Source organism: Misgurnus anguillicaudatus, chromosome 24 (genome assembly GCF_027580225.2).
Source record: "Misgurnus anguillicaudatus chromosome 24, ASM2758022v2, whole genome shotgun sequence".
NCBI lineage: Eukaryota > Metazoa > Chordata > Actinopteri > Cypriniformes > Cobitidae > Misgurnus > Misgurnus anguillicaudatus.
Window position 1 is genome coordinate 28884947 of NC_073360.2, and position 15643 is coordinate 28900589.

General features: G+C 35.3%; 1 protein-coding gene and 1 long non-coding RNA gene across 5 annotated transcripts in view; both read right to left on the reverse strand.

The window, feature by feature from the left end:
* The window catches only part of vwde (von Willebrand factor D and EGF domains), a 37874-nt gene extending 23914 nt beyond the window's left edge, over positions 1-13960 (reverse strand). For all 4 annotated transcript variants that reach the window (XR_008642505.2, XM_073862691.1, XM_055196980.2 and 1 more), the window contains exons 1-3: positions 13667-13960; positions 1194-1384; positions 384-615 (exon numbers count right to left, since the gene is read on the reverse strand). Coding sequence is in view for 3 of the 4 variants with exons in the window: in XM_073862691.1 (XP_073718792.1) it covers positions 384-615; positions 1194-1384; positions 13667-13733 (490 nt within the window). In the remaining variant the exon portion in view is untranslated. The remainder of the gene's footprint in view (positions 1-383; positions 616-1193; positions 1385-13666) is intronic.
* Positions 6920-9994, reverse strand: LOC129431126 (uncharacterized). The gene is made up of 4 exons (XR_012367716.1): positions 9704-9994; positions 8702-8762; positions 8423-8569; positions 6920-7247 (listed from the first exon to the last, which is right to left on the reverse strand). It is a non-coding gene; the product is annotated as an uncharacterized lncRNA (long non-coding RNA).
* Positions 13961-15643: the final 1683 nt, after the last annotated feature.

A 15643-nucleotide genomic window follows, 5' to 3' on the forward strand; every position in this document is an offset into this window, starting at 1 on the left:
CGATTTGAAGTTATCGTTATGATGTGGACGCTAATATATTTATCGTAGTTAACGTTATAGTTATAATGTGAACAGCCCTTAAAAGCAAGACAAATGTAATAAAACTAAAATAAAAAGTGTCTTACTGTATACTGTATATAAATGAAAATCATGATTTCCCATAGTCAGTGTCAACTCAATTTTGTTAAGTAACAAGGCTGACATTCAGGTTACATACTGTCAACACTGTTACTCTAGCTTGGTAACAAAGTTTGACAGTAACAGAATTGACACTAACTCTGACAACAGGAATCTATGACAATGCCAAATCAGAAAAATGAATGACTTTGTTCACCAAAAGACCTTGTACCTTATAAAAAATACTCTGCGAGCTCAGCAGTTACCTTCTGCACAATAGCCCATGCATCCTTGCGTTGGCTGAAGCAAGTAGACATAAAAGTTCCCACAGTTGCGTACAGTGACGGGCAACCGGAAAAGACAACAATCTTTACTGCCGCTTCCAAGGAGTTGCCAGGTGGCACAGGCCCGCAGTTGCTTCACCTCCAGGGGTCGTGGCAGACTCTCTCCATCCGCCAAACTGAGCCAAACTGGGGATTGTGTTCCACAGTGATTCACCTGTTGGGGTTCCCAAGACAAAATTACACATTGTAGCAAGCAGAGAATTGAACCTAACCTAATCTAATTTTTACAGACAAACGCTATCTAAATTATGTGACTTAATATTCTATTCTTTACAATTTATTTACCCCAAAAAAACTAATAAACAAAGTCAATGGTTACATAAAAGAAGCTGAAATTCTTGGTCAACTAGCAAATGCAGTGCTAAACTGTAATTGACCAGCACCAGATTAATAAAATGTGAAAAATGTTTGCTCTGTAACAAAAACATGAGCTGATTTTATTTAACAAAATTATGGTGACTGGGGGCATGAGCGGTTCGCCTAGTTTTTATGATGGCATGAAATTCTTGTTTCAACGTATCTACAATATGTCATGGGGTCAACGTTATTTTGGCGAGGGTACATATATCAAGAGTAAATGTGAGAATGCACTGTAAGTTGCTTTAGATAAAAGTAATTCTTTACGTTTCTTTATGACCATTGTTAAATAAGTTCCATCTAAAAACAAAACTAATATGGTGTTTAAGTCAGCACATGAGGACGCTGTTAAGTAATGACACAGATGTACTGTACCTCCACACATGTGGTGGGCATACGGGCTGGCTTGTCAAAGATCTGAAACTGGTACCATCCAGGAGCGAGTGTATGGTCACAAATAAGCTCCTGTAGAGAGGACTGGAGCAGATGTTGCGAGCTGAACGTGGTGCTTCTGTACGGGCTCTGGAGAACACTGTAACCCCCAGGACTGCATTCAGGAGGGTCCACTATAGGCACACAAAAATACACACAAACTTTATATCATTCAAACAACAAAGTCAAAGTAGCTTTGAAAAGTGATACAGACACGAATAAGGTAATATGATGGATGATCTTCATTAATAGAAAAAAAATCCTTGCTGAAATAAAAAACTCAAATTCTAGTGTTTTCTAAATATTATTATGAACATCAGTTGTCTACCAAAATGTCTTTATGTGGGTTGTTTTGGGCTTTATCCTGGCAGGACTTTATGGTGTTGTATTGATTCCATCTACAAGAAAATATCACACCAACACCACCGAGACCACTATAGTTTCCATTAAAACCAATACAATTTCCATTATAACCATAAATTAATTAGAATTGCTCTGAAGATTAGCCACATGAAAATATACTATAATATATTATAGCCTTTACAACAGTAAACATAATATACTGTAGTATATTATAGTATTATAATCAAATAACTACAGTATACTATATGTAAGCAATAAGGTACGAGAGGTTGTGCTGTATCGTGAATAAGTAACGGCTGAAGGGCGTTGTTAGGCACGACGCGAAGCGGAGTTACTAAGGGCGCAGTGATATTAAATAGAACCGTTGGGTGAAGCGGTCATAGGGTCCGTGTACGTTTTGATAGTTTGTTTTTTCGTTTAAACCAAAAAACAAAATAACGAGAAACCACACGTTTTTTGTTTGTCGTTTCAAACTAAAAAACAAAAACCGCTAAAATAAGAGCCGTTTTTCCGTTTTTGGTTTCTGAATCTAAAAACGAAAAACGACTAAACCAAATTCAAATAACGGTCCGATTTTGGTTTTTGGAAATTCCTTTTTTCATTTCTCCGTTTGAAGATCTACATTAAAAGAAGGACAGGTTGGCCACATGACGCGGAAGTTATAGTAAATACAGCCTATCAAAATAAAAGCCGGTCATAATAATATGCAGCACCAGAGTAACGTTAGAAGAAAAAAATCAATAAATAAATAGGCTTAGTTGTTACTGTTAGCGCAGAGTTGTTACTGTTAGCGCTATATTATATAATTAAATTAATATTTAATGTGGTTTCCACCAAACTGTTCCCCCTTTCTACCAGCAGGTGGCAGTTTTTAAACGACTGACTGTATTGTGTCTTTGGTAACTGTGTTTTAAATCAAGATTACTGATACAGATGTATTTATTGTTGTTCATTTTGATTTCATTTTCGATTTTATTTGCAACTAGTTATCATTATCGTCATTCACCCCCAGCCCAGAGTTAAACCTGCATGCCTTTCTGTTTTAACCTTCTAACACTGCATCAGCTTCTTAGCAGCTCAGATCAAACAAACATCATGTCCTAATGCAGTAGGCCAGGGGTCGGCAAGTAACTTTGGCCGCGGGCCAATATTTTTTTTAGCCAGTAGATGGCGGGCCAACTGTTGTTGGCACACTTACGTCTTATTTTGAATTAGCCTAGTATAGGCTATCTGATCTTTTGTCAAGAAACATTGTCTTTATTTCCTATTTAAAAGACGAAAGACGGCATTAAAAATTGCTAAAAACATGGTAATGGGTCTGTGTATCATTCGTTCAATCGTTTTTTTTTCAAATTAAAAACAAAAATGAAAAAATTAACCACCATGGGTTTTCTGATTGTGTGCTCAGATAAAAAAATTAATTACTGGATTAGACATTTTTTTTATTTAACTCCTTTATAGGCATAATATATCAATGAAATCATTTTAAACAGATCAAGTACTATAGTGGTAATATTACAGGCATTTATGCTCTCATGAAATACTCTTACAGTCCGACTTTTGAACTATTCCTTTTTTTATTAATATTTAACCGGGACACACACATACACACCTAAGGTAAGGAGGTCTCCGCTGGACTGCTCCGACAAGGTTCTATTCATAGATTCATTTGTGTTCACCCGCTTTATTTCCCGACCTGACGGGTCCGCAAAACTTAACGTCACGTTTCGTTTCCAGACTCTCACATTCAAATGTCTCTAACGAAAAGAGACAGATAATTTTAAATGTTATACAAAAATTGTGTTCGTGCCAATAAAAATATTATTTTAACATTGTATTCATTGTATTTATAATGAAATATAAATAATAAATTAAATAGGACAAAGCCTCTCACTCAAATTTCTCACCATCATAAACCGAGTTGGTTGCGGAGTTGCTGTTCAAATTGCTGAACATCCTCCTTTGCCAAATTTATAATGTTTTAAACGGAGGTAAAGATCAAAGAACTATGCGTTAGGAAAATTAATAATGGCTTTATTTTAATAGACATGTAAAACCATATTTTGGCGGATTACTTTCATTTTTTTAACGAATTTACCTGCCCATTTAGTCTTAATAATTAACGGTAAACGAACTTGACTTGCTGTTTTCGAAGGCAGGTCGAACCTTAGGTCGGGCGCTCGAGCCCCAAGTTCAAGCAGAAAACAACAGTATTCCTTTCAAATCTACTTTAAAAGTGTATTAGTTAAAATATTATTGCAGTAAAAGAGTTTATATTTATCATATTTTGTAGTGGTTTCTAAAAGCCAGCAATTACTTTTCAGTAATTTGCAATGTCACGGAGTTTAACGTCTTCACGCGTGATGAATTGACATGATTTACGAGGTAAATTTGCAAATGATTCATGAAGTCATACCTCTGCAATTATTTGATCGATTGTGTTTTAGAAGTATGCTCAAACTCTAATGACAGTTATGATCGCGGATGCGCTGGTAGATAAAGAGAACGATAAAAAGCGGCCCGTTAAGATAGCTATTATACATATTTTTTTCAGGACATTCTTGCTATTTGTCAGTGTAGCAATAAATAATAATAATAATAATATACGCGAATAAATAATAATGAAAAAAGTTCAAAAGTCGGACTGTAAGCGAATGAGACTTACAGGAAAGCATGGTTGCTATTCAAACCCTTATTAAAACCCTTATTAAAATGTAATCTGTTAGTACCTGATCTGTTTAAATTTATTTCATTGGTATATGTCTGCTAAGGTGTTCAATTAAAATTTGTCCGAACCCGTTTGGTCCGTGTACTTTTGCGTCCATTCATTTTTCTTTTTTAACCAATAAATATAAAAACGAAAAATGTGATTTTCTCTTTTTTGTTTTTAAACTGGTGAAAAGATAATCAAAATAGAAAGTTATTCTAATTATTTAATAGTATTTTACAATTGAAAAGCAAATAATTGTAATTTATTTACTTTACTTACACAGTTTGCTGTTTCACATTAAGGCTTCTTCTGGCTGTGAATTCGCAGAGCGCGGCTTTATGCACGTGAACATCACAGCCTTTCTTACTCATTTAGACTATATTAAAACGCGTAGATTATAACTGGCAAGACTGAACATCTACAATTTTTGAAAATAAATGTTGATTTGTGATAATGGGCTCTATCTTACACCCGGCGCAATGCAGCGCAACAAAAACCTGGTCTAAAGTCTAAAGTCAATGGCGCAATATGTTTTTTTTTGTTATTTAAAGAGCGCATTATAGTAATATGCGCCGAAACGGGACGACAACGCGGGTTTGTTTAACACATAGGATACATGAATGCGCAGCAGCACGAAAACGCTTTTAAATATGAAAGATTTAAGGATTGAATGTGAAAGATTATTATTGAGTCTCTTGGACATAAATATGGACTAATTATGAGACGTTAGAAGGCACAAAGAGCTGCTTCACCTGCAGCCTGGTAAATAAATGCTTTGCTTTAAACAAATGCATCTGTTTTTAAATGTTTTTAAATGCTACCTCACGGATTTATTGTATATGATGACTCTGTACCTGTGGATATGGTGAGATGAGAAACATTTTTAAGTAATGCTTAAAAAAAACTGACGCTGTCCAAGAGCTGAACCTTGCGGAGACTTTGCGGTTTGTAAATTCTTTATCTCCTGTTGTAACAACGTAACAAATAAAGTATTTTTACAGTACAAACCTTTTCTTATATACTTGTAATTTTTTTTTTGATGATATATTGGATAGCCATTTAAAAAGAAATTAAAAGCCTGCTTTTTTACTTCCATGGGGCAGGTGGCCTTTCTGTGTGGAGTTTCTGCATGTTCTCCCTGTGTCAGCGTGGGTTTACTCCAGGTACTCCGGTTTCCTCCCACAGGCCAAAAACATTAAAGTTAGGCAAATTGGAGATACCAAATTGTCCCTCCCCCAACTTGTGTATAAATCAACTTGTCTGAATAAACTTGTGTATGGATTAACTGGTTCTCGTCGCCATGAATATAGCCGTAGATGCTGGAATGGCGTTAAGAAATAAAGGAAGAAGATTTTACTTCCATGACTAAATGAAAACGGGTTTTAAAGGTTTTAATGAAAAAAATAACAATTTCAATACAAGTGTAAAATAACACAATTATTTTACATTAATCTTAAACTGGGGGTCTTCTTCCTCTGCTTAGTTTTCCAGTTTCAACTGAGGGGTTTTACCATTAACGGCTATTTTCAATCAACAAGCAGTCGGTGTTCATGCCAATTTGATTGTTTTAGATAGGGCCTGATTTGTGAAAATTATATCATATATATAAATAACAAACTACTTTTTTACTGTTTCAGACGGACGTCGGTCTTTTTTTATACTGCATAATCTCTCTATTTTCGCACAGTCCTTCCCGTTCACTTTGAACATTTCTCGTTGTGAATGAATGTTGATTTGCGTTTAAATACCTGTGTCTGAACCATAACTTGTTGCGATGACAGATGCGCACAGGCTGAATCTAAAACTAGACAATTGTTTCTGACTGCAACACTGCATGTTCATTTTAATAGCCGTTAATTATAAAATGTGTATCTGTCTTCCGCATGCACCGGCTTCCCAGCAAGCAATTTTGGCTAAAACAAGGCAAAATTTAGGTTGTCAGTGAAAGTCTAATAGCCCAAGAATAGACGATGCGTATGTTTACAACATGTAAAAGAAATTAAAGCAAACACCTTGAACACCTGTTGCTTACATGATGGAATACACTGTAACGAATTTGCCTGTAGATTTTACAGTAAGTACCTGGCAAAAAAGTTGCCAGTAAAGTCTTGTAAAGTTTTGTGAATTTGCTTTTAATAACTGTAAAAATGAATTACAGTATAATACTGGATTTCATTTACAGGTTATTGTTGTACATAAATTACAGCAAAGTATTAGGTTTTTATATTAAAACACTACTTTATTGTAATGTAGTTTACAACATTATCTTGTTTTCTTTTCAAATTACAGATATTACCTGGCAACTCTAGTTGCCAGGTAATATCTGTAAATTCCTCACAATACAATATGTTATTGTAGAATCTTTTTTACAACAACATAATGTGTTTTGAAATAATTACATCTTTTTGCTGCCAACTCGAGTTGCCAGCAAAAATCTGTAAATATTTTACAATACATTGTGTTGTTGTAAAAAATAAATAGTTAATCTTTGCTGATGCCTATTGTAAAGTGTTTTAAATAAGACCAGGCTTGCTTTAAATCCAAACATCATTGGATAAGATTCTCTTCAACTGTTAAATAAAACCATAGTCCAAGATGCAAAATCATGAAATTTTATTATTAAAACAAAATACAGTGTTACAATACTGTACATTTTCAGAATGTCTTTTTCTTAACAGCATATTCTATTCATTTTCTTAACATTCAGTGAAATTCAGAAAACATTTAGAACATTGTCCATTCATATTGTGAGGAAGTCGCTTGAGACTTACAATTGAAGCCATTCAAAATCTATCAGCCGCTTAAGGAGAGAGAAGACGTGAGGGTTAATGCGGTTCTTCTTTTTCTCCGGTACCTTCCCTCTTTTTTGGCTAACCACCTTTGCTGTCTTGGTCCCACTGGATGGGTTCAGTCCAATGAAGCATCTGAAATCACAAAATCACATGAAAATAAACTTTATGAAAAAGTGCCTTAACTGCTCTACATGAGAGTGCAAAAATACATCAGGCTGTGCAAATCAAGCTGATTTGCCCTTTTCAGCTTAAGTGCAGAAAAACTGCAACAGAAAAATTCAGCTGGTAATTATTATTAATTTAATTTCAGTTGTGCTGTCCAGGCAAGCTAAACCAGGAAGTGGTTCTGCAATGCAATGACAATAGTGAAATATAGGGTCATAACAGTTGAAGGGATGATTTGGATTTCTAGTCACAAAATTGCATGAGTTATGGTTAGGTTAGTTGCATTAACATAACCTCAAGCAGCAGGTCCTCTGGTTGAAAATTTCCCGACTATCCCCTGCTTCAAAGGACAACAAAACATAAAACAAACCACAACAATATAACATTTTAGTATTCATAACATAATACACCATATTAAGTGTATTAAGCAACTTTATAGTGCTTTCAGACTTGAAAAACATTCTAGATAAGCAAGTTTGCAGTTTATTTACCTAAATGCTCAGTTACCCCAATGCAGAACTACTTTTCAAAATATATAATCAAATAAATCTTTATTGTCAATGTTTGAATGTTACAATTAATTGGTTCTGCAATGATATAAAGCATTTGGGTAAATAACTGCTAACTTAACCCAATTTATCAACTAAAAAATCATGTTAAAGGAATTTCCTGTAAGCACACTTAAAGGTGCAGTGTGTAAAATTTAGCAGCATCTAGTGGAGAGATTGAGAATTGCAACCAACGGCTCAGCCCACTGCTCATCCCTTGCTTTTGAAACGCATAGAGAAGCTACAGTAGCCGCCAACAGAAAAATGTGTCATTGTCGGAGACAAAAAATTTTGTCCGTTAAGGGCTTCTGTAGAAACATGGTGCACAAAATGGCGACCTCCACATAAGGGGACCCTCGTGCATGTAGATAAAAACGTCTTATTCTAAGGTAATAAAAACATAACGATTTATTATGAAAAGGTCTTTATACACCCATGATAATGTAGTTTTGTATATTATTTTGCATTTCTGTCCAGACATCCTTCTAAAAATTACACACTGCACCTTTAAAGCAAAATAAAATCTCTGTTACTCATAATAGCACACTTTACAAAATAATGATAAACCGCATTGTACTTCAAGCACATAGTTACCTTTGAATGATCTCCAGTGTGCACTTGCTCCTCCTGGTACACCAGATTGAAGTTGTAGTAGATAGAAAACAAAGCTGCCATTCCAGCCACGAAGTTGGGATGTGGAGGCACAACCACCCGATGCTCAGCATCCAAACGCTGATTCACCTAAGCATAAACAAATGGTTTACATGCAAAAAATCTGTTGCTTTCCACATGAACATATCCACGTTAAACTAATTTGTGTCCTTCATAGCCCGTCTTTGCAATGCTTACAACTCATTACAAAAAATAGACTACCTTAGACAATTAAGTCAGGAAACTGTAGTCTTTTTTCAACGTCTGTTGCTGTTGCCAACACCTAAAAGACAAAGAAAAATAGATTCAAATGTACAGTAATTTTTCATAGCAATATCATTTTTGAAAGCTTGACTATTATTCTTTGTTGATCATACATTGTTGTAATATGCTTATGACTTGCAATGAAAATAATAAACCAGGCTTGATGACATACAGCCTGCATATGCGACCTCCGGAGACTGAAGCCTTCGGTTGAGAAACGGCCGTTCTCTCTCAATTATAGTTGCGAAAAAGTATCAATCTGCGCTACCAGTACACCATCAGAACGCGTTTTCAGCGCAGGTGGAAACATTATAACCCCAAAAAGGTTGTTGTTTTATGAGTGGAAGTGCTACAATAAACACGCAGATATGCCCTGATCCCCTGGGTCCTCCGGGGCTCGGCTCGAGCAACCACCGAAATGGCCAACACATACGCGCACAGTTGCTTTACATTTACTTTACATGTCGCGTCTGAAACCACGCGGAAAACGTGACCGCGCCGCTTTTCTCCTCTTCAAATCGCGTGGGCGCTTCAGAGCTTCTTTCGTTGCTTAGCATTACTTGACGCTGCCACGCCCACCGGCGGAGAAAGAATTTGCGCCTATGAACACGCACGTTTGTTAAAAACTCTCTATCTGATCCTATCAATATTTTAATATTTCAAAATATATGTGTGCATGTATAAGACCTATGCATCAATGTGGACGTGCATGTACGCGCATGCACGCACCCTGCTTGCATGCCTGAGTGACGTTAACGCATTAAAGTCCAATTTAAATATGAAAAGGGTTAACATGAAAGTTATACCATTTACTTTATTTTAACCACTAAACTGCTTCACCTGGGATTGCTTGTTCAAAAATTCTTTATTAACTTTATTGTGGGGCTTAACTGATACACGGTAAACTATATTTCAACCAACATTAACAATTATAATAGCTATTTATAATAGTATACTTACATTTTGTGCATGAGTGGCGTGGCAATGTCCCTGCTCCTCTGCAATCCGACATAAAATGGCGTCAAGCTGCCTCGTACAACACATTCAACAGTGAATAACTGTAATACTGCATCATTTACAGGCAAGCGCAAATATACCTGTAATTTATTGTGGGGGAAAAGCTGTCAACTTCTGTAATAGTTTTTTGACCCACAATGCATTGCAATGTACAGCTAAACTTTGTAAAATGACAGAACAAGAAGTAACTGTAAAATTTTGCTGTAGAAATTACAGAAATTTGTTACAGTGTACAGTACTTCTCCAAGTTATTTTGGCAAGCGGCATGTAACCAAATTTAAGGTTATTTAGGGTAGAAGTGTGTTCCTATTGCACATGGCCGGACTAGAGTCTCGGTTTTTGCTTGCTGTGTTAACATAATTTGACAAAACTTGAAGAAATGTACAAAATGCGTAGAATGATGATGTTTACATGCATGAAGAAAAGCACTGCGATCACTGCCAAAGAAGTCTGAATGTGAAATAGCTAATAATCGCGTTTTTTAATTTTAGTTTTAAATGTATAATAAAGGTGCAAAAATCATAAACAAAAATCTGAAAATACATCAATATTTGTTTTTTTGGGGTTGGATGTTCTAAATACAGTTTGAATTTAAATTTTGAAATTTAACATTGCATTTTAAAAATACAACAACCGTTTATATTTTATTTTTCATATCATGGTTTATAAAGGAAAAATGAATGGACGCAAAAGTACACGGACCCCGTTTTCATTCATTTTTTTATTTTTGATCTGAGCGCACATTCAGAAAACGAGTCGTTTGATTTTAGTTCAGGAAATAAATAATAGAAAAACAAGTCGTTTTTCTTTATTTTCTTTTTGGTTTTGATTTGAAAAAACGAATGAAGGAATGATACACGGGGACATTTTTGTAAACTGTTATTGTAAAATAAAAAAGTCTGATTAAAAAAAAATTAAAAAACGGACTTCAAATTAATCCGGCGGGCCAGAAAATATTGCTGGCGGGCCACTTTTGGCCCGCGGGCCGCCAGTTGCCGACCCCTGCCCTAAGGCTTAATTCTGTTTATTATAGATCTATATAAACATTTTATCCGTCTAGTATAAGCTTCCTCACATTATACAATTTGAATTAATGTTTGGGCGATGCGTGTAAGCAGATGTGAAAGAGGAAAGTCTACTGGACAAGAGAAGACAACCAACCATGTATTTCATTCAGAGGTCTGAAATATGACCAAATACCCCCCACCCCCGGGTGCGAGTCCACAGCATTGTCCATCTGCACCCCCACATATTCTCACTCCTCCCTTTCTACTCAGGGAATTTAAAACTGTTCAATTTAAAAGTAGTGTACGATCAAATACAGGGGTATTTTGCATTAAATGGGTAAAATACAATTTATCAGCATTCATATAAAATGTGTCAATCCACGACTACAGCACTGACTCAGATTACTGATCGGAAACTGATCAGTTAACGGAAATTGATAAGAAAAATTTGGTTGGTACAGTTTTGTTGGATTTAAGTGCTGCGTTTGATGTTTTAGATCATAGTATATTAATCAAAAAATTATGTTGTTATGGATTTGAAGCAGCCCCTTTTAAATGGATGGAGAGTTATCTCAGTAACCGAGAGTGTGTATTTTAATGGTAGTTACTCTGAGGTTGAAGAGATGAGGTGTGGAGTGCCCCAAGGTAGTTGTTTAGGGCCTCTTTTATTTTCTATCTTTACAAATGATTTTCCCCTTGTGTTGGCAATATATGCAGATGACAGTACATTATATGCATCTGCAAGAACAGTAGATCAACTTAATAACATCTTAAATAAAGAAATGACCTTAGTTACACAATGGATTAGTGCTAATAGATTAGTCATCAAAAAAGACAAAATGTATGGTAGTTGGGTCAAAAATTTTTTTAAACACGACACCCACATTAAACTTGTTATCTGGAGATACTTTGATTGAACAAGTAGAAGAAACTAAATCATTAGGTATGTTGATAGCAAGTTGTCTTGGAATAGTCAAATAAACCAAATTTTACAGAAAATGGGTAGAAGCAGGGCTATTATTAGACAATGTAGGAAGTTCATTCCTTGTTGGACAACAAAACAACTGGTTCAGTCATTAGTGCTTTCTCATTTGGATTATACCTCAGTTGTTTGGTCAAATACAAGTGAAAACAATCTACACAGACTTCAGGGGCCTATACCATGAAGCCGGTTTAGTTGGTTAGCCAGCTTTGTTTAGGATTAGTTTGTGCAAATCCTGGGTTTTGGGTACCATGAAAATAGCTTGTACCAACAAGGCCTGAAAATTGGCTTGGTTTTGTCAACCTGAAACTAATCCTGTAACCCTGAGTTTGTTTAACCATTTTCATGGTACGGGCCCCAGGTTGCTCAAAATAAAGCAGCTCGAATTGTTTTGGGCTGTCCATATAGAACCAGTGTGATTGTTATGCATGATAGTTTGGGTTGGTTAACTGTAAAAATAAGACTTAAGAATTTTTTAGTAACATTTATGAGAAATATTATTGTATCCTAAACTCCAGAAACAATTTATAATTTTTTTCAGATACACATAATTATTGCACTAGACAAACAGGTGAGATGCGATGTGTGTTGCCTTTAAGTCAAACAAACCAGCGGTCAGTGTTTTATCAAGCTATGGTGGCATGGAACTCATTACCAGGATTTTTGGTGCTGGAAAATAATAAAAAACACTTTCAAAAGAAGTTAAAACTTCTTGTTCACACAGTGATTATTGATAGGTGTATACTCTGATTTTTATGAAGATTGAATAATACCAGAAAATGAGCTGTTTTTAAGTTTTTCTTTTCTTTGACATTGAGCTGCTATGTCTTGTATATTGTTATTGTGTGTAGGTGTGTGAATGGTGTAAAAATATAAGTGAAACATGTAATGAATTTTGAGGAGACCCCAGGAAGAATAAACTAAAACACAATACAGTCAGTCGTTTAAATACTGCCACCTGCTGGTAGAAAGGGGGAACAGTTTGGTGGAAACCACATTAAATATTAATTTAATTATATAATATAGCGCTAACAGTAACAACTCTGCGCTAACAGTAACAACAAAGCCTATTTATTTATTGATTTTTTTTTCTTCTAACGTTACTCTGGTGTTACGTTAGTGCTGCATGACCGGCTTTTATTTTGATAGGCTCTATTTACTATAACTTCCGCGTCACGTGGCCAACCTGTCTTTCTTTTAATGTAGATCTTCAAACAGAGAAATGAAAAAAGGAATTTCCAAAAACCAAAAATCGAACCGTTATTTGAATTTGGTTTAGTCGTTTTTCGTTTTTAGATTCAGAAACCAAAAACGGAAGAACGGCTGTTATTTTAGCGGTTTTTGTTTTTTTGTTTGAAACGACAAACAAAAAACGTGTGGTTTCTCGTTATTTTGTTTTTTGGTTTAAACGAAAAAACAAACTATCAAAACGTACACGGACCTCATAGCAGTGTTTTATCGTGAATAAAGCACACCTATTGACCAATCAGAATCAAGGATTGGAACTAACCGTTTTATAATATTCTGTAATATTTACTATAGTAAACTGATAAAACTTTGGTAAACAATGTAGGCTACTATACTTTTATGTTTGCTATAGCAATGTTCAAAAACACTACATGCTAGTATCCAATTTACTTCAGTTCACAATTACAGCAAACTTATGTATTTTAAGTTCACTATAGTACACTACAGAATTTTTATGTGGGTTAATTTTGAGTTCAGACAGTAAAGTAATGATAGTTGTCGTCTGTTTTCGTCAGAAAACATCTGGTAAGACGCACCACAACAAATTCGTCTGGTCATTAACTAAAAATTTACATCAAGTCTAAACAAACAACGTCTGAACCCCCAAATAATCCTTACCTCCTCACAGTACAGTACCTAAAAAGACGGAAGGTTTATAAATCGACTTACCTTTCTGGCATCTGACAGTGTTGTTGAAAATAATAAAAGTAATAGCGAAGCTGAGCTGTAGACGCATTTCTTTCTCCAACTGGAGTCTGGCCGACAACTTTAAAGCGCGTTTCTAAAAGCAATAATTTAGTCCGTTTTACATCCGTTTTACATCCCGACCGGAACCGACATCATAATTTTCGTGTTATAGGACATTACATTCATTGACAATAAAGTTTGTCCCAAAAAGTATTACTAGGACGTCTCACGAGTGTTTCATGGTCTGCTGTCCGGACCACACACACCTCCTCTCTGGTCGAGCATCCCTCGATTAACAGGCTACAGATAGATAGATAGATAGATAGATAGATAGATAGATAGATAGATAGATAGATAGATAGATAGATAGATAGATAGATAGATAGATAGTGCAAAAATACTAGGCTATACTCGTATACTGTAGTATAGGAAAGTATCGTATTAACAAAATAAAATTGTTTATGATGGGAAGTTGGGAACGTTTAATGTAAAATGGTCTTTGTTAGTATTGGGTTCTGTTGGTGGGATGTTAAACACCATTAAATATTGTAGTAAACAGCTTGCTTATAATGGTATTGTAAACATCATAATAAAAATATATAACTTATTTCTCCAGAAGTTTGAAATAATCTTTTGCTTATATTTCAATATATATATTTTGCACCTATGATTTACCTGATTTGCCCTGTGTAAATTTAGTTAGACCTTCATGAAATGAATGCAGAATTAGTACGATTCATTAATACAATTTATGGCAAACTACCAAAATCCATAGCTCTGCTAATTCTGAGTAACAGCTTTGGTTCATCACTGACCCTATTAAAGATTAAATACAATCATTTGTCTCTGACTGGTCATCTCTGGGCTGCTTATATCAACACAATGATAATCATCAAAAGTTTTGCTCTGAGAAAGTTAAACACAATCTGTTTTGTGACGCCTGTTAGACTTTGTGAGGGAATCGCATATCCAGAGGCCATCTGTTAAACTGTTTTTATCAAGGGCGTGCCACTCCTTCACAAAGATGTGAATAACATTCACGGGATGAAGATTGAGAGCCATCTGTTTTTCGGGTGCAGACAATGTGTATGAAATAATTACATTCTTCCTTCACACTGTATATCTTCACTAAATGATACTCATTAGGAAGAACTGAAACCACAACATATTCCCAATGTTTATACTTTGATTTCGAAACGAAAGGGTTTTATGGAGTTAAACAGCTGTGACAGCTAATGAAACAACAGATTGTTAAACAATCAAAAGTGCCAATGGTTTGACATGATGTTAAGGTGTGACTTGCAATGAAAGTAACACAGTATCTGCATCTTAAAATGGAGCCAAAGGGTTTAAAAAGAAGTAATAGACATCCAAAAGGTCAGTCATACTCTTTAAAGATACATGTAAGTCCAGTCTATATATGTTTAAAGATACATGTAAGTTTATGTGCCCACCCATGCCACCTGAAATAATGGCGTGTGTGTGTTTCTTTAATTTGAAGCAGAACTGAGGGTCTGGCTAATGGTGTTGGTGTTTCAGTCTGAACTTTTACGAGTGTTTGGGGTCACGTGACCCACACATGTTCCTTCAACTAGGATGCTTGTTTCCATTGTTCAAACAGGTTTTTGATGCACCTGAAGTTTAGTCAGCTGTGTGTGAAGGTTTGAACATCCTCATTGTGCCACCAGCTTGACATTGGAGTTATATTTCAAGCAAGAGACTGTCATAAGCCATTCGCTTCTTTTAAAACATGACCCTAATAAAACCCAGCTGTGACCTTTGACCTGACTGTGGTAATGTTCGGGGTTTGGTCATGTTCTCTATATTCTTCTGCCCCGAATTCCCACTGAAAATAGAAATCTTCATTTAATTTTATAGTACAGATTATAGGCCAATTTAATCGTTCCAGTATAATGGCACAGTTTAATTTTGATAGTTTAACAGTTTTATAATCTCTGT